The following is a 19,631-nucleotide window of genomic DNA, read 5'->3' as shown; positions in this document are numbered from 1 at the left end:
GAGGACAGAATTATATGGGGGCACTTGAGAGTGACAAGTCTGTTCCCTGGGCTACTGAGGAAAACAAAGAGGGGCTGCTTGGGAAGGAAGTCAAACAGCTCTATATTGCCTCTATGTAAACACAGCAATTAAACAACTACCAAAAAGCTTCTCAGCTTTCTCCCAAACAAAAATGATTGACTTTAAAAAGTACTGTTTTTTAAAATACTTAATTCTACCTTTGTTTTTAAAAACAACTTATTAAGAATAAAAACTCACTAAAGCATAAATAATTTTTGGCAATATTTGTAGGCTTCTAATAAGACTTGTCAAGTCTAGATTTTAATTTTTAAAAACATACGAACCTAGTAAAGTGTCTGTAAATCTGTAGCACTAATATATTTTAAATGTCAAACAAAAAGAATAAAAACTAATGAAAGAATTATAAAATGCCTTTAAATTCCCCAAATTTAAGGTTAATCACTTATAGTCTGAAGGAAGTGAAGCAGAGAAAACTATAGATGTCGTTCCATCTTTATTTGTCATGAATCATGCTCTGAAAGTATAAATAGCTTTACATTTTATAGAAAATTTCCAAATGGTAAACATGACTTAATGGTAACTTACTTTTCTTTGGAATAGATGATATTGTAAAACATTCACTTACTCCAAACCTAATCAATTGAGAACACTTTATCCTCTAAAAAAATCTTACAAATAATTGATGTATACCAGTTCCCAAAAGAAATACTAATCGCAGAAAATCTGTTTCTCCTAGGTGGTGCCAATGAGGTGCAGTTTCTATAGTCATTTATAAAACAGATATAACATAAAAGAGTCTTTGATTCTACTTTAGCCACGTTCTTTCAACATTAAACATGTTTATGTACCTAAGTAATCCGGACTGCAGGGAAACAGAAATCCTTAAAAAAGATAATCTCAAACAGGAGGAGAACTACAGTGCTGGTTTCCAGAAATAAGAAAAATCTGACAACAATTTCAGGAAATCTTTCTTTCAGAAGGTCTATTTGTGTACCTAAAATTAGCACCAATATTCCAGAAATAGTGAAATAATAAGATGGTTTGCAAGTGACGACAGCTTTGGTCAAGACTAACACCAAGAGCCAGCTGTTAAAGAGAATCACATGGCTCCAGGGCAATGCACTTGTACGACAGTTTGTAAATATCCATTTCAATAATTAGACATATACTCATCTGCTCTTATTAACTGTTAGCCATTCATCCAAAGCTATGTTATATACTAATAATTTCCAAGGATAAAGAATTTGTTCTTGGTTGTAATTAAGTCTCAGAACCAGTCTTAGATACTGTTATCTCAAGGTCTGAGCATCCAGGACAGTAGGCAGAAGCATTTCTCAAATTGTTTCATTCCCAAAGATAAACTGTTAAAACACACAGCTCAACTTAACATTAATGGATTGTGCCTTTTGAATGGATCCTGGCCCCACTCATCACCATGAAGATAAAAAGCAACTACCCACAGGTTTTAGCCCTGTCTTGGTAAGTGCTTTCTCAGATTTAGTAATGAACTCTTATATGCACCACTTTATTGAAGTCCATAATAGTTAAATGAGGGTCCCCTATCTTTATCCTTGTAAATGAGAGAACTAGGGCTCAAAGAACTGAAGCTCTTCTCCCAGGGCCCCATATAAAGTAAGTATCAGAGGGAGAATTCACTCACTCTGCTTAGTCCAAGTCTCTGTTTTTCCCAAGGTCCATTTTAAAAAAATCTCTTTTTTGCATTTTAAAACAGAGAAAGATGACAGGACATTGGGAGTAGGAAGGGGTCAAGGGTACAGCCTACGTAAGTGGGAGTTGCACAGTGCACCGTTACATACAGGAAAGCCCTGAAGATGGAAGAAAGTAGGGATCTGTAGGCTTGCAGTTTTGCCAGCTCCCTCACGCCATCACTTTTGGCTAAGTGCTAACCTGTTCTGAACCCCAGTTCCTCTTTTCTTTCCTGAGAGGCCAAAGAGGTGCTTTTTTTTCTTAGGTGGTAGTTGTTGTTGTTGCTGTTTTAAATCCCCTATCTCCCCATCCTGAAGTATAACAGTCCAACTCAGGGTAGGGGGAAAAAAGGGTGTTCCAGAGGGTGGGCAAACAAGCAGTCAGGCAGGGAAATAACCACTCTGATTTTGCTTTGATTTCTATTTCAAGTCCTGTAATGACAGATCTCACTCCAGTGCAGTATGTTTTGGAAATATACTTAAAAGGGATATGTGATTGTTTTTAGGTACATTTTAAGTGTTGACTAATAAAAGGCAAATATCAGAAGAACAGTTTAATATAGTATTTTTAAACCTTTTAGTATTCTAAGGCATCTGTGACCTGCTAAAATCTAATTATTTCTCCAATACCCTTTGGAATTGTTCAGAAAGATGTGGTACAGTTTCTAACTGATGCATTAAGCATCTGGCCTGACTTCACAGAATTACAGATAGCTGAATGTGCCCTCTCTCTCTATTTTATTAACATCCCATAGGCTCATGTTAAGATGTAGTACTGATATGCCCTGACATGCATCACTACCTGTTGACAGAAAAAAATAACTGGGCTAGACTTGAGAGGGTCTACAAATAGAAAATCTTTTAAAGATGTTTTGGCAATTTAAACAGAAACGCTGGCTTAAAGGAAAATAAAGAAAGAAAAAAGAAAGAAAAGAAAAAGAGAAGCTTCAAGTTTATAAATTTATAAAACATGCCCAAGTTTCAGCATGCCAAGTCCTCTGAAAATGAGCTAATCCCTAGCATCCACNCTAATCTCTAGCATCCACCCCTTCCTTCTCAAACTAACAGTGCCCAATCTTCCTCTGAGCCATACCTCCTTTTTCAGCCATGTGTTTGAGGAGGGTGGACTCTACCTACAGCTATTACAGGGGGTTTAAGCTCACTGACATACCCCCCGCCCCCATCTTCCTGTAATAGGCTCAGGACTGAGAGAAGTTGAATCACAGAGCTATGTGCAGGAGCTTCTGGAAGTGACCTCTCTTCCCTTGAACACTGTAATATCGGAATGTGATATGTAGAACTCTTACTGCCTGAGGGAAAAGCCTGGAGCTGCCAAAGGTCCACTGCATATAGCCTGAGGAGGCTGCCAACACTGAAAAAGGCAGAATACTATGAGCCAGAGAGAAACTGCAATTTTGTTGACACATTTTAAGCTACAGTATCAAGCTTTACCTGAAGCGAGACCATACATTTGAACTTCTCAGTTATATGAACCAATAGATTCCAACTGTTGTTTAGACATTACAGCTTGGACTTTCAATTACTTGCAACCAAAAAATCCTTAATTATAATAGCCCAAGGCATTTAATATACCAAAGCCCGAGCTGGGTTTTTTTGCTTGTTTGTTTTTTACCCAAACTTGAAGACTTAATTCTCATGAAAAATGTTGAGTGGAAGAAAAATAATGAAGAATGCTTCTTTCTAAGACTTAAAAGAACTTTAATATATTCTAAGATTAAATCACAAATAGCATAGTTGGAGGTGGTTTGGTGGATCAACTATTCCTACTACTTTCTTTTATAGGGATGTTCAACGAATTTGTATACAATGAATGAGTGAGTGAGTGAATGAATGAATGAGTGAATGAATGAANGGATCAACTATTCCTACTACTTTCTTTTATAGGGATGTTCAACGAATTTGTATACAATGAATGAGTGAGTGAATGAATGAATGAATGAATGAGTGAATGAATGAGTGAATGAATGAATGAGTGAGTGAATGAATGAGTGAATGAGTGAATGAATGAATGAGTGAATGAATGAATGAAGTACCTTAAGTCTAGACAGGTTAAAATTCCTGGATTAAACTGTTCCATGGAATAATTATGTATTGTAGTCACTTTTAGCTGGGAGTTGTTTGTACTAAAAGAGGCTGGATTTGCTGTTCTACTGTTGTTTTCACTTGGATACACAAGTAAATGGCAGAGCCTGGGAAACCTGATTCCAAATCCAATCTCCCCTGTTCTCCACTAGGCAACGTCTCATATCCTCCCACAAAAACAGAAAAACACAAAGTTCTTTGATATGACCAGTGTAGTTTTAAAACTAGGATATGCACTGGAGTTCACTTTCAGGCCAGCTGTACAATCTGAAGTGATTTTTTCATGTACAGCATTAGATTCACAGACTGGCCCACAAAACAGAACGAAACACAAAACGACAAACACCTTTTCAACCTCAAGTATCTACTAGAACTCAACTAAGGTCTAAATTCTGGGAACCATCAGGCTATGAAAAGCAGGACAACAGGAAAAAAAAAATCAACAAGAAAATCTCCTATTTGCGAACCTCTTCCCCATGTTCTGGCTACAGAACCATTCCAAGGGGAAATCAAGATGAGCGTGAAAAAGCTGTCATTGGCTGTCTCCTATCTGCACACCTCCCTTTGCGCACTCTTCTTCCACTTCTTGAATGTCCCTCAGATGCCCTCATCTTTATGATGGCAGCTACCATTCACTGAGTACTTACTATGAGTCAGACACTGAGCTAATAAACTCAGGAAGAGTTAATGATTTGTCTACAGTCATGTGGCAAAGCCAAGATGGAGCCCCAGTATGGCCCTTCAACATTAGACTGCACTGGTTCCTCCTCTCTGAGCTGAGTCCTCTCTGCAGCAAGAATCAGCCCCTCCTTTCCTATCACAGCCTAAAGGGCATCAGGCTGAAAATTGCCTGCCTTCCCCTCCCTCCAACCAGGACAGCCATCCCTTTATTACAGCTAATCTCCTTTAGGTAAAAAAGAAGGAAAGCAGTCTGTGGTAACTCAGGGCAACTCTTAATCTTTCCAGAAGCGGTACCCATTACTTTAAGTTTACCTCCAACCAGCAGAATTTTAGGCAGCTGATAAAAGCAGGAAATTAAAAAACAAAAACAAAACAAAAAAACAAACAAAAACACATGGAAGCAGCAAAAGAATATATATTTTTGGACAGGGTAGGATGATGGAGGCTACCTTAAGAGTTTGCCTTCAAAGTCAGTGCCTCTACAACAGACTATATTTTTCAAAACCTCTTGCCGTCTTCTACATTTTAATCGACATCTTAAAAAAAAAAAAAAAAGGAACAGTACATAATTGGCGTTCACTAAATTCCTGCTGCCTTTATTTGCCATGTGATGAACTAAAGGCCAGAACACATAATACGAAGTCGTATAACAAACAGCAACCTAGAGAATGGAAGCTTCAGAACTCCTTACTCCCAGGCCAGTACACCACCTTTTAGCTACCTATAACCAAAAACTGTCCATTCATCTTTCTTTCCAGTTTTAGGTCTGCCTGAATAGAGACACAACTGATTAAATATGGATATAAGCCCACAGTAATTTGGCCAAGCAAAAAGTCCTTTTTAAATATAACCAACTCCCATCTGAAAATAGCCTCTAGAAAGAATTATTTCATAAAATAATTTAATTCATGTATTTGTTTTGCAGTAACCGAAAAAAAATTCACCCTTTAGTGAGAGATTATGTTATTCCCACCTCCCTTTCCTCCAAAAAGTCAGCAGCTGAATCTCAGTTTAAGTTGTGCTATCTAACATTTTTAAGAAATTGGCTTTTCAACAGACATCAGAATTCTAAAACTCCTGGATTTAATAGGTCTGCCCTCAGTAGCCAGCAAAAGTGCAATCACAGAACAATAGGGGTCAATATACCTCTTATCAAGGGTTCACCTTCTACTTTGATATCACCCATTCTTGGAGGGGAACTCAGAAGGTCAAACTGCTATCAAAGAAGCACATAAATAGATAAACTAAATGAAACTAATGAAGAGACCACAATCAAAAACTCCTGGGAAAGACAATTAGCTGGCCTCCTTCAGAAACACACATTCATAGAAACTTTTTTAAAAGCACAAAGGACAATGTTGTGAATCTCTAAAACTAAAACAAATCGTATTATTTATTGGAAATTGCCCTCCAGGTAAATATAAAAACAAAATTCTCCCCAGCAACATTAAAAAGTGAAACGAACTTAGTGGAAAACTATAGGCCCAAAGCAATTGTTGACCAAATAGCAGAAACCAGTCTATGAAAATCATAATTGAATATTAAAGAGTCTACCATTCTGCTAATTAGACACAGACATTTCTATCTTATAACTGTCCACTGTTTATTCATATACCAAAATTAAAATTATTTTAATAAAAGCAAAACCACCCATGAAAGGTTTTTTCTTAAGATGTTTATATCTTAATCCATATTTAGAGCAGCAAAAACATATCAGAAAAGAATCTATTTAATTTTTCTACAACTTTTCATATTTAGGGAGGGCTCCCTAAACAGGAAAACATCTAATATCCACCAGGTTTAAAAGAGATGGACAAATAGTGGAAGTCTGTGAAAAATACTTTCATTTCCTAAAACATATATAGAACAATAAGTTACTCATTACCTCTAGGAAAAAGAACTGGTTACTTCAAGGATCTTTACCTTTTGTCATTCTTGTTCCCCTTCCCTTAAATAACTCAGTTATTTATGTGAACCTGCCTTCTACTTATTTGTCAAATAATTATTCACAGTTGGAGTTACTAGCCTTCAAAATTACAACGCTTTTGGAACTATTCAATAATGAAAATAATAGGGTTCTTGGTTAACTTCTTTTTAATGCATACAGCTTAAAAATAAAAAGAACCTGTGTTTTGCTACTGTACTCTTATAAATATTCTTCTAACGTGCTCATATTTTTTTTATAAGCTTGCTACCACTACCTTGTTGTATTAAACTTTAGAAAATGTTGAAATTCCAAAAGGCTGCCTACAAACCAAATGGCATCCCAGCTTTGGCAGGCTGAGCGCCTCATTTTGGCTTCTCTCACTCCCTCTAGCGTTTGCAAAGCTCATCTGTCTGATTATCCAGTTACCTCACTGAACAAGAGCTCGGCTAAGTCCTGCCCATCTATGACATCACCCCCTTCTTCAACCACTGCGAGGTGAAGCTTTAACTTCAGACTTGGAGGTGGGCTGTGTGCAGTAAACTGGAATGCTCTCCCTCGCTCACTCCTCAGTGTAGGAGTGATCCGAAGCAGGACCAGCTCTGCCTGCAGCTGCCGTTGGCTTTGTGTGGACTGGACGCGGAGCTTGGGAGAGGGGGAGGGTTATTACTCCAGTTCACAGTCAGTGGAATTACAGCTATAGCGGCAGGATATATGGGATTGCTTTTTCTCGTCTTCCTGGTAAGTGTTTCCCATGTTTTTCCTTAAGATTGTCCCAGAAAGTTTGCGTGGTTTTACTCTGTAGACAGAAATGACTTGGTACTATGAGGCATCCAAATATGAACGCTTGCTCTGTCACCAGTAAGAGCAATATATGCGTGTGCGAGCCAGCAAGGAAAATTTTGACTATATAGCCACACGCAAGAAGTTTCTTAAAACCTTCTTTCATTAAAAAGTAATAATTAATGGCTATTTTCTGCCTCGTGTAGTTGTGATTTGAAAAGAGCCTTATGGAAAACCTTAAGTTGGAAAGTTAAATGTTAAATACTGAAGAATACAAGGCAGATTTTTTCACAGAGGAAAGCGAAAGGTCTTGCTAACTTGGTGTGTCCTGTATGTGTGGTATGATCACCAATTGCTGTTTTTACAACTGTGAAAGAAAATCAATAATCCCTCAGCCCATGAGTACGCAGTACATGAAAAGCATACATCTTGCTCACAGCTAGCGGAGCTAGTCCTGGAGACTTCGGTGCCTCTGTAAGGATTAACAGCTACACCTAGATTTTAAAGCTTGCACTGCTATCCTGCCAGAGCTGCTTCAAGCATTTCAGGCTTGCAAATCTCAACTAGTGAATTCAGCTCAGAGGAGGGGGAGACTTTCTTCCCAACCATACCCCCCCCACCCCCAGGAGAACGCCAAAATCCACTGCTTGGGCAAATGTAGTATGTGACTAGCATAGTAATTGGCAAAGCCTACTCAGAAAAACTAACAAAGCTCAGCGTGGAAGCTATGCCTGATGTATGCAGTGAGTTCGGGGTGGCAGGGGGAAAAAATGAGTAGAGCCCTCATCAAATAGGATGCGCAGAGTATCCATTCACTTGCAACTTACAATAAGAAAATTTTATATTGAAAGAAATGATTTTATACAGCAGAGCTTCCAAAAAGTAGTTAAATGTATCTTCTCAAAAAAAAAATTTTTTTTTCAGTGAATTAGGTCTGAAACAAAATGGTTGCATAGAGGTAAAAAGTGCAACAGGCCTATATTTTTCAACATCTGGGGTAGATATATATCTATCAAAATTAAAAAGGAAAAAAAGCCTTGATATTTGCCACTTATAGAACCAAATTATCGAATGCCTTTAATAGCTCTTTTTAATTTTCTAAATCTATCTACTCTAAAATGCACATATATGTTATTTTATTAGCAGCAAACAACATGAATAAAGCCACTAGAAAAGTGCTTCAGCTGTAGCAATGCCTTTCATTTATCTCGAACTGCACTTGAATATCCTGACTAGCATAAAACATAATGAATTTGTCTCTTTTGAGATAGAACCATTTATGCCTGCCCCAAAGTGACAGATAATTGATACTCATCTCTTTTGAAATGAGTAATTAATCCTTTAAAAGTACCACAAAATACTAATATTACCATTACTACCAATATTAATATTAATAATAATATACCAGGTTTTAATCTCTAAGAAGATTAAATCAGAGATATGCTACTTAGTTTGCAAATGTGTGTGTAGACAACATATACACACCTAGGTACACAAACACATGTATTTATTAGCCTGAAATAAAAAACAGGATTATAAAAACATGATTGCATGTATTTAAGTAGGAAAATCACATCCACTTTTTTTAAGAGCACTGCCAAAACACATCAAATCCAGGAATCAGCAGAGATATTATAGAATGAATAAACATAATGAATTCATTAATATTGCTCTTGTATAATACTAACCATCAGTTATTAATTGGGCTTTTCATTTTTCTGCCCCCCCTCCTTAAATCAGTTATGATTAGGTTCAAAATGCCCAACTAAACATTTCCTAAACATTAACATTTGTGAAATAGATAATTGGGCAGCAAACAAAGTTTTTACAAAAAAGAAGAAAAGCAGTAAGAAAATTTGTCATAACTAAATGTGGCAGCAAAATAGAAGGTATGTTTCTTTTGCTTTCAAGTGTTAATTAAGGAGCCTCCAATTCTATCAAAACTTTTTCAGAGCTAAATGAAGCGGTGTGAAATAAATTTGGTTGAAATCTTGTGGCTGTCAGACTTTGTTAGCAAGCTATTAATTATCTTTACCCCAGTTTCTTCTCTAGACTATATTGCCCAATCAAATAGAAACTCCAATTATGTTCAGCATCTCCTGCCTAGGGACACCAGACCCTAATGAACGCTCAGTGTCTCCAGATGAAAAATACAATTATCAGCTTTAAACATGCAAGTGCACTGCGGAGAGATTTGTCTGTGCTTTTCTTGGCCACACACCCTAAGGCTTCCTCCTCTTTCTGGATTATTTTGAACAATTTAAAACCCTACAAAAATCAGTGGCAGAGAACTTGCCTTATGTTAATATTATATTAATGTTTCTTCTTTCTGCTTTTTATTTTTGGTATGCCAATGTTATACCAACACTAAATTAAATCTGGTCATTTAAAGAAAAATTTCAGTGGCTCTAACTTTTCCCCCCTTTATTAAGGTGGGTGGGCTACATAACAAAGAATGTGATTAATGGCAAGATTCAGAGTTAACTTAAAAATTCTGAATTAAACCGCCTTAAATATTTTTGTTTAGTTTACCTAATAGCATTATAAATAATTGTTGAAAGTCCAGTGAAGACCACCATAAATGAAGTCAATGAGGGAAATAAAATTCAGTAATTTTTCAAAGGCTGTAATTTCTTCCCTCCTTTTCCCTTCATTCCCCTTTCCCTCCCACCCCCAACCTTTTGCCCTAGAGGCCTTCACTGTTCTTCTCAACGGGAGGCTTTGTTGTAATTAAACCAGAGAAAAACTGGCCGGCAGCAGCCAACATCTGACTTGCGGCTTCTGAAAGCGGTGTTCTGGTAGAGTGTACCACCCCCCAGTGGGCAAAAACTCTACAGTAAATCTCTCAGCAATATTAATTCTCAAAACTACATTTTTCTCTTCAGAGCATAAAAAGGGCTGTTTCTCGACTTCTTCTAACATTCCACCGTTTCAAAACTTATCATAAGTCAACAAACCAATTTCCTACGAGGTGGTTTGTAAATGTCTTCTGAAAAAAACCTTCCTCCTTCTAAGAACGAAAATAGGAATATACATTTCAGAAAGCATTTTCCAGTTTCAGACTGCAAATCAACATCACTAAATTTGGTAAAACATCACACTAAAAAAGAGTTTTGAAAGCCATGTTTCTGTTGCATAGAAGAGCAGGTTTTAGGACTTTGACGTGACTATTGACAAGAACTGCAGAGAAAAAGGATTTTAAGTCACAAAGGAATAAAATACAATTTCAGCAGCAGCTAAAGTTCACTTGTTTTGCATATGCATTATCTTTTTCCTAGACCCAAAATTAAGTGTCAGGAATGTATAAAAACCTTTCTCCAGGTATTAGTCTCCTTAAATGAGAGGAGAGAGAAATTGCTCTCACATGATGAGACAATGACAGCTTTTGTTCTTTATTCTTTCACTTTTCATGTGCACAAGTTACCGTGGCAACTTTGAAAAGAAAACCCACAGACCACATTTGGTTAAACACCATTTTTAAAGTGTGCCACTGGACTGTGGATTGATCAGTTTATGTATTGTTGATGTTCTTCCTCTTCATTTGCTTTACATCAATAAAACCCTGCTCTGAAGTGAAAAAAAAGTGTTTCATGATTTGGGATGTTCTCGCCAACCAGCACAGTGCTTGGCACACAGTAGACCTAAATATTTATTGTATTCGTGTATGGAAACTTGAATATTAGAAATTTAAAGCACATCAACCAAACTGTACTCACAACACTGAAAAAGGAACTTTAAAGTTTGCCATGGGAAAACGTTGGTGATTTTTAAAAATATAGTTTTAACTGCAATTGCTCAAAGGTCAACGCAAACTTAAAGCTTGTTCCCTGCTCCAAGCCCTCTACTGCTCACCTTTACCACCCTCTAAATTAATGTCTCATTCATTCATACAAGTCTTAGTTCTCTAATTCATTTAGTCTGGCTTTAAATATCAAAAGGAAGAAGCATTCACTAAGATGAAAGATAACATCCTACTTTGCCTTTTTGTTTTAAGGATGCTCGGTTTAACTTTAAAATCCAGTATACATGAAGCAGAATTGGATTCATTTACCACAAACCTATTGGAAGGAAAGAACCAGTATCATAAAAGGAGAAAGTAAAAATCCTTTGCTTTGGAACTTTTTCCCCTATTTTGCATCAATAAAACACAGCCTTCTTCAAGCTAGAAAATAGTCTGGATAAAACCAAGTATGAAAAGGCACACTTGCTTCTCTGCCGCTCAGCAAACCCTTCAGACTTCATGACTCTCAAGAGGGGAGTTAGAGGTCCTTCTGCTTGCCTGGCATTAAACAAAAGAATTGGAACTTTCCTGAAATCTGATGATCGTGGAAAATTTAACTACCAGACAGGCTGCTTAGAAAGCATTTTGCTGTCACTATCAACTAACCTGATGTACTCCAGTTTTTCAGTTTAACCATATGTGTAGCTTATTTTAAATACCATTTGTCATTAAAAGACTTAGCATTCACAGGTTGATCATGTTGTTGTGCGTTCTAGCAGCAATTTAAGCCTTCATAAATAAATTACCTTCTAACACTGTAGATTGTGATTATATAAATTCCAATTGAACTAGAAATATTCACAGACTTGGGTAAATCTGATTAAGCATGTGTTTTCTTCAATCTCAAGGTTTTATTCAAAATAATAATGCAATTAACTTGGAAAAGTTCTACTTTTAGATTTAATATTTTTAAAAAGGTCCCATCATTAAGATATCATTATGTGAAGCAATTCATTAAGACAACTCTTTACGAAAATCTCAAAACACTGTACTCGATTTAAGATTTTTTTTTAAATAAGAATGATTTCAAATCAAAATCAATTTAAATCAAAGGCAGCAAATAAAGGATTTAGGAAGTTAGTGCATATTATCAACATATAATCTTAATCTAAGTGATCAAAACATGAGAATACTTTCTCATTTCCAACATCCCCACCTCTAAAATATTGTAGTAACAGAAATCATATAAGCATGTAGATTGCCTCAAATCCTTGATTGTATGTAAATGCCAGTTTTCCATTTGATAAAACTTCTTAAATGATATTAGTTTTCTTAAAATATCTCAAAATGATAGCATCCTTATCTATTTAATACTTTCTTAGGTGTATCGTGGAACTAAATTGGAGGCTTTTCACAGACTTGATGATTACATTATAAATGCATATTTTTTTAACTTCACAATTTTTGTTTATAAAAAGAAATTGACGAGAAAGATCCCTATTAAAAATCTGATTTATCAATGAGGTGATTATGTTGTTCCTTTTGCCACAGTTTTAAATGCTATCTACTTAGTAATGATTCCATTAAAAAATAATTTTAAAACATTTCTTTAAATAACCAGGGTCCATTTATGTTTTTCCCCAAGTTACCCTATGCATAATATTTTTCTAGAAGATCGATTTCTTTTCGTTCAGAAGTAATGGCTTCTTTTCAAGTCTATGCAGACATAAAGGCTTCTGAAGTCGATGTTGTGGAAACCTGGCCACAATGTCCATACCAGTGCGGCTCATTTTTCTTTTTATCATTCACAATCAACTAACCACATCTCTGTGTGCCTGACTATGTAGAGCCAGATCAGAAAAAGGGAAGTATAAGAATGGGGGGCAGGATCATGTATTTTAGATAGATTATTATAGCCTTTAATATGCAAAACCAAACAAAACTGTCCAGCACTGTAGTTTCAGATATAAAAGGGAAGGGAGAGATACAAAACACAATCAAACATGAATTGAACTGTTTTGAGCTTAAAATAAAAGGAGTAGGAATTTGTGAGGGAATCTTCATGTCTAAAGAGTATCCTCTCCCAAGAAACCCGCTTGATATTTTTGCCTTTTGTTTTAATGTAATTTGGGGAGAAGAGAATGACATTTTCCAAGAATTTAATGAGATTTAAGGCTTTCTGTTAATCCCACATTATTACCACTATTGTATTAATGGCAATGTGAGTTTGCATATCAAACAGAGCAAAAGAAGCAGTTTTACAGAAGTAAAACAAGAAAATAAACAAATTCCTTGTCTTTTTACACCAAGTGAGATTTTTTTCTCTCTCTGGATTAAAAACGTAAAAATCAATACATATTCTTAGAGCTTGATTTCATAAAATATTTATCGTTCAGATACAACCTCTATCACTAGTTACCATTATGATCATCATCTTGGACATACTCTAGGCTGAGCTGACATGGGGAACAGTCAACAGTTTTTACATCCTCATTCACCAGATTCATCTCAAGCTTGAAGTGTGTTTTGGAGTATGACAAATGCCTAACTATTAGTAACATTTTAAGCAGGTTCTCACCAGTGATTTTTATCATAGTTTTTAATTAGTTTCTAATGCACTTTAACAAAAGTAATGTTTCCTCAGCTTAAATTAACCACATTATTTTAAATGTTGAATAATTTTCAAGCTTAGAAAATATTTACAGCAGATATTTTTAAAAATAACTCTGTCATTATAATTTCAACAGCTTGGTTTTTCATTTTCACATTCCACGAAAGCAACAGTTTTTAAGAAAATACACTATTGAAATCCAACAATAATGAGCAAAGCCCTAAATGCATCACAGTAAAACCTCACTTTAAACAATAAATCATTTAAACTTTCCTCTGTGGGCACTTTGCAATATCCACTAGAGACTACTTTATCCATCTCTAACTGCTATTTTTGTTTCAAGTTGCTTAATAAATTAAATTAAATGGATCTGTAATTTTTTTTAAGTTTCCTTCTGTTAATGCATTCTATGATAGTGTTGGTATTTGGTGGCAAACTAAAAGACACTGAATTTTCAAATAGAACCAGAAACACAAATTTTGGCCTTGTTTAACATTCACTTCAGTAGTATTTGAATTTTGGAACAGATGCTATCCTTGCTGGATGCTAGGTAATTACTGGGGGAGAAGCAAATTGCTTCTACTGCAGTCCTTAATTTCAGAGTCAAATATTTCCATGATACCCTAATGCTCCCTACATGTATAGAAAGCCCCTGAGTGGGTAACCCTGCATGACAGGTATTGATGCTACCCACTTCCCCACCTCTACCCCAAAAAAATCTTCATGCATATTAGATAATGGGCAAAACAGTCATCATTAAAATCACCAGGGGTTTTTTGGTGAAGGCTTAGGTCTTCTTTCAGAAATGAAAAATATACTTACTGGAAATTGGTGTGTTTATGTTTGAACCTAGAGAGAAATGCCTTGTCAGGTGTTGATACGCTTTCCAAATGGTCATTATAAGGAGATAGATTGACATAGTGTCCCTTCTATTTCAAACACAGATTTTTCAAGTTCGGTTTGCCAAAAGAAAATTAAAATTGTATTCTCCTGAAAAACTAACAATTATTTGAACATCTATGCTATCTTTTGGCTAAGAACACCTGAGTAACTAGAGTTTCAAGATCATCAACTAGTCCTCAGAAATACCTCTAAGGAAGAAGGTGATGACATTCACATTCTACAATTGGGAAAATTGAGGCCTACAGGACAGGAAGATTTAAACAGGGCACTGAGCAAATCAAAAGAAAAAATTCTAAAGCAAACTCTTTTCAAGTCTTTACATTGTAGACTGTATGACTTTGTAAAACCATGTTCAGAAATCTCTTAAAAGTTACCATGGCATTTCTGTCAAAAATCCTTGTTACATATTTGCTCACCTCTTTGACATAAACTTGTTTTCTTCTTTTCAAATATTTTATCATTTTATATCTAAGATTTAAAAGTGAACTTTTAAAGATTGGCCTGACTTGAATTCAAAAGCCATGGAAGGTACTTACTTGAATGAAGCTTTGCTTCTGTGTTTAATTCAAAGTGACATTAGTAGAAATTATCTGTTTGGTGACAATCTCAGCTTTAGCTCCTACTTTATTTATATAGTAGAATTGGGAAGTAACAAAGAGGTCATCTTACCCCTTTTCACCAACTACTATGATGAAAGCTTGTTGTGTAAAGAAAAACTGAAGTTAAATTTCTAGGAAATCTCTCTGTTATGTTAACGTTCATTATTAATAGTTCATTAAAACCTTTTGCTTTCACAGGAGATGCACAGACCCAGTATATTTTAAGGAATGTAAAGGAAATCTAGTGTGCTTCCTTTTTTTTTTTCCTATGAAGAATATTTGAATTAAGTTTCACCTCTTAAAAAAGAATACCTGTTCGTCTATAACGTGACTGCACCAGATATTCTGAGAAAGCAGCAAGAAGCAAAAGCTGGAAATAGCTATTTCACAGCAGGTAATCATACCTCAGGATATAGCTACTGTACAAAGTTTATACTTGGATAATCCTGGATAGGAATAAAGGTGGGGGGTAACTGACTGAAAAACCTATTACTATACAGACCTTAGCATCATGAATGGCTTTCTTCATGAGGATCTGAAGTTACTCTCTCTGACCACATTGCACAGAAGAGCCAATAAGAATTTCAAAGAGAGCAATTTCTACTAAGGGAATTAAGCTACACAAAAGGAACCTTCACACAGAAACTCTATCAGAAAAAAAAAAAAGTGCATAGGAAGCCATGTGTTCTACATACTAACAGGAAGCCGAATTGTTTCTGGTCCCTACTTTAATGAGCTTGCCTACCATGCTGAACTGCAGCTGGAATGTTCATTGACAACAGCGAGCCTGATCTGGAGGTGTGTGCGGCCTAGGATTATTTGAATAAACAGTGAAGAACATTTCCAAGGACTGAACAAGAGTTTATAAGTCCCAGCCCCTCACCAGGAAAATAATACATGTGCATTGGATTTTCACTCACGCAAAATTTATTCACATCATTCAATAAGGTAGGAAAAATATTAAAGTGTTTTATTTTCATGCCTTAAAGTACAAAGGCTAATTAATACGTAAAAGTGCAGAAGAAATCATGTTACACAATAGATGAGTATAAATCTATAACTCTCCAGCCATGGGGAAAGTTGAACCATATTCTGGATTAGAACTTGAAGAAAGATAAATGCATTGTGAAACATATTATAAGATAGAACATAATGAAAAGTCTGCATAAAGCCGTTAAGTCATACAGTATGAAACATATAAAAAAAAAGTGGGAACAAAAGAAAGAACTAGTTTAATATGAAATGGAATTTTCCACTTAGGTTAGCCAGATGTCTTAGCTATCTGTTCTTTCCTTCCTTAAAATTAGATGAAAAAGATTCCTTCTGATTTCCTTGTTAGAAATACCTATGTAACAATATTTAATATTAAAAATCAAAGAAAAATACTAATGTCGATAATGAAGACGAATGGCTTTACTAGGATTCAGGATCTTAAGAGGTATTTAACTTACTATTTTGAATACTAGGAAGATAGATTTTTTTTTTTACTACACTTTTCTACACCTGTACAGTCTACCTAAGAAATAGACATCAGATTTTAATTTCAAATAAAGTAACATTATCTTTAAATACGACAATCATATTCCTGTGTGTCAATTCATTATGAATATTAAGAAAAAATGAGAAAATTGATTAGCTTCATCAGTGACTGGCTATAGAATTGATATAAAGTATTACAAAAATGCTTAATAAAACTTTTATTATATTTAACATTTCAAAATCAAATGGATTTGGGACATGATACTCCTTAATACTACAGACATTTAAGGTAAAGAGATCATATGATCATGTTCATTATTAGCTAGCAATAAACCCTACACATGCAAAAAAAACTTAATATGTTAAAAGTGATTAAACACATTTTAATTTCCACATCTATTTTGAATACTATTTTAAGTATCCTGACCTGATTGTTTTCTGTCGTTCTTTTCACTCGCTCCATTTTAGGGCTCTGACGCTACCGTGTACAAAGACCTCAACGCTGCTGACCATGATCAGCCCAGCCTGGAGCATCTTCCTCATCGGGACTAAAATTGGGCTGTTCCTTCAGGTGGCACCTCTACCAGTCATGGCTAAGTCCTGCCCATCTGTGTGCCGCTGTGATGCAGGTTTCATTTACTGTAATGATCGCTTTCTGACATCTATTCCGACAGGAATACCAGAGGATGCTACAACTCTCTACCTTCAGAACAACCAAATTAATAACGCTGGGATTCCTTCAGATTTGAAAAACTTGCTAAAAGTAGAAAGAATATACCTATACCACAACAGTTTAGATGAATTTCCTACCAACCTACCAAAGTATGTAAAAGAGTTACATTTGCAAGAAAATAACATAAGGACTATCACTTATGATTCACTTTCCAAAATACCCTATCTGGAAGAATTACATTTAGATGATAACTCGGTGTCTGCTGTTAGCATTGAAGAGGGGGCATTCCGAGACAGCAACTATCTCCGACTGCTCTTCCTGTCCCGTAATCACCTTAGCACAATCCCCTGGGGATTGCCCAGGACTATCGAAGAACTACGCTTGGATGATAATCGCATATCCACTATTTCATCACCATCTCTTCAAGGTCTCACTAGCCTCAAACGCCTGGTTTTGGATGGAAACCTGTTGAACAACCATGGTTTAGGTGATAAAGTTTTCTTCAACCTAGTCAACTTAACAGAACTGTCCCTGGTACGGAATTCCCTGACTGCTGCACCAGTAAACCTTCCAGGCACAAACCTGAGGAAGCTTTATCTTCAAGATAACCACATCAATCGGGTGCCCCCAAATGCTTTTTCTTATCTAAGGCAGCTGTATCGACTCGATATGTCCAATAACAACCTAAGTAATTTACCTCAGGGTATCTTTGATGATTTAGACAATATAACCCAACTGATTCTTCGTAACAATCCCTGGTATTGCGGGTGCAAGATGAAATGGGTACGTGACTGGTTACAATCACTACCTATGAAGGTCAATGTGCGTGGGCTTATGTGCCAAGCCCCAGAAAAAGTTCGGGGGATGGCTATTAAGGACCTTAATGCAGAACTGTTTGATTGTAAGGACAGTGCCATTGTAAGCACCATTCAGATAACGACTGCAATACCCAACACGGTATATCCTGCTCAAGGACAGTGGCCAGCTCCAGTGACCAAACAACCAGACATTAAGAACCCCAAACTCACTAAAGATCAGCGAACCACAGGGAGTCCAGCAAGAAAAACAATTATAATTACTGTGAAATCTGTCACCTCCGACACAATTCATATCTCTTGGAAACTTGTCCTACCTATGACTGCTTTAAGACTCAGCTGGCTCAAACTGGGCCATAGCCCAGCATCTGGATCTATAACAGAAACGATTGTAACAGGGGAACGCAATGAATACTTAGTCACAGCCCTGGAGCCTGAGTCGCCCTATCGAGTCTGCATGGTTCCCATGGAAACCAGTAACCTCTACCTATTTGACGACACCCGTGTTTGTATTGAGACTGAAACTGCACCCCTTCGAATGTACAACCCTACAACCACCCTTAATCGAGAGCAAGAGAAAGAACCTTACAAAAACCCCCATTTACCATTGGCTGCCATCATTGGTGGGGCTGTGGCCCTGGTGACCATCTCCCTTCTTGCTTTAGTGTGCTGGTATGTTCATAGGAACGGATCACTCTTCTCAAGGAACTGTGCGTACAGCAAAGGGAGGAGAAGAAAGGATGACTACGCGGAAGCTGGCACTAAGAAGGACAACTCCATCCTGGAAATCAGGGAGACTTCTTTTCAGATGTTACCAATAAGCAATGAACCAATCTCAAAGGAGGAATTTGTAATACACACCATATTTCCTCCTAATGGAATGAATCTGTACAAAAACAATCACAGTGAAAGCAGTAGTAACCGAAGCTACAGAGACAGTGGCATTCCAGACTCAGATCACTCACACTCATGATGCTGGAGGCCTTGTAGCAGACTGTGTTTCGGTTTTTTTAAACCTAAGGGAGGTGATGGTAGGAACCCTGTTCTACTGCAAAACACTGGAAACAAGAGACTGAGAAAAGCAATGTACTGTACATTTGCCATATAATTTATATTTAAGAACTTTTTATTAAAAGTTTCAGATTTCAGGTTACTGCTGCGATTGATGTAGTGGAGATGCCTGAACACAATTCTATATTTTAGTATTTTTTAGTAATTTGTACTGTATTTTCCTTGCAAATATTGAAGTTATAAACCATTTACTTTGTGTTCTACTGAGTAAGATGACTTGTTGACTGTGAAAGTGAATTTCCTTGCTGTGTTGAACAATCAGGACTGAGTTCACATGAGATCCTTGTAGTATAAGCACAGGCCATTTTTCACTTTGGTATTAATAAAATGTAAAAAAAAAACTGGCTGAATGAGAAAAATTAAAGTTCAAAAATAGTTATGAAATAATGTTCAAACTATTAAATTTGTATTATCCCAGTGGTATTCAATAAATTGAAATATGTGAAGTAATGGGCAATATCAAACTTGCTGCATATCTCCATTTTTACTCTAAGCAAATTAGATATCCTTAAGAAAGTAAGCATTATCTTCTGAACTGAAT

At 36.2% G+C, this 19,631-nt stretch overlaps 2 protein-coding genes across 5 annotated transcripts in view; one reads left to right on the top strand and one right to left on the bottom strand.

The window, feature by feature from the left end:
- The window catches only part of MACROD2 (mono-ADP ribosylhydrolase 2), a 1,910,609-nt gene that overhangs the window by 1,603,474 nt on the left and 287,504 nt on the right, over positions 1 to 19,631 (bottom strand). The gene's annotated exons all lie outside the window — the stretch shown is intronic.
- On the top strand, positions 6,944 to 19,089 carry FLRT3 (fibronectin leucine rich transmembrane protein 3). 3 transcript variants are annotated; one of them, XM_002918484.4, is made up of 3 exons: positions 6,944 to 7,176; positions 15,251 to 15,446; positions 17,000 to 19,089. In XM_002918484.4, exon 3 carries the CDS (start codon positions 17,043 to 17,045, stop codon positions 18,990 to 18,992), a length of 1,950 nt encoding a protein of 649 aa, XP_002918530.1. In that variant the 5' UTR covers positions 6,944 to 7,176; positions 15,251 to 15,446; positions 17,000 to 17,042; the 3' UTR covers positions 18,993 to 19,089. The 3 variants fall into 3 exon arrangements, with proteins under 3 accessions (XP_002918530.1, XP_019654476.1, XP_011222302.1); XM_019798917.2 differs by having other exon boundaries at positions 15,251 to 16,000; XM_011224000.3 differs by lacking the exon at positions 15,251 to 15,446.

This window comes from Ailuropoda melanoleuca, chromosome 13 (assembly GCF_002007445.2).
Source record: "Ailuropoda melanoleuca isolate Jingjing chromosome 13, ASM200744v2, whole genome shotgun sequence".
NCBI lineage: Eukaryota > Metazoa > Chordata > Mammalia > Carnivora > Ursidae > Ailuropoda > Ailuropoda melanoleuca.
Note: the sequence above shows the minus strand (reverse complement) of the source record. Positions and strands in the feature narration are given on the sequence as shown.

What these genes read in the sequence shown, in the direction of transcription:
- FLRT3 (XM_011224000.3), top strand. Translation starts at nt 17,043, where the DNA reads ATGATCAGCCCAGCCTGGAGCATCTTCCTCATCGGGACTAAAATTGGG.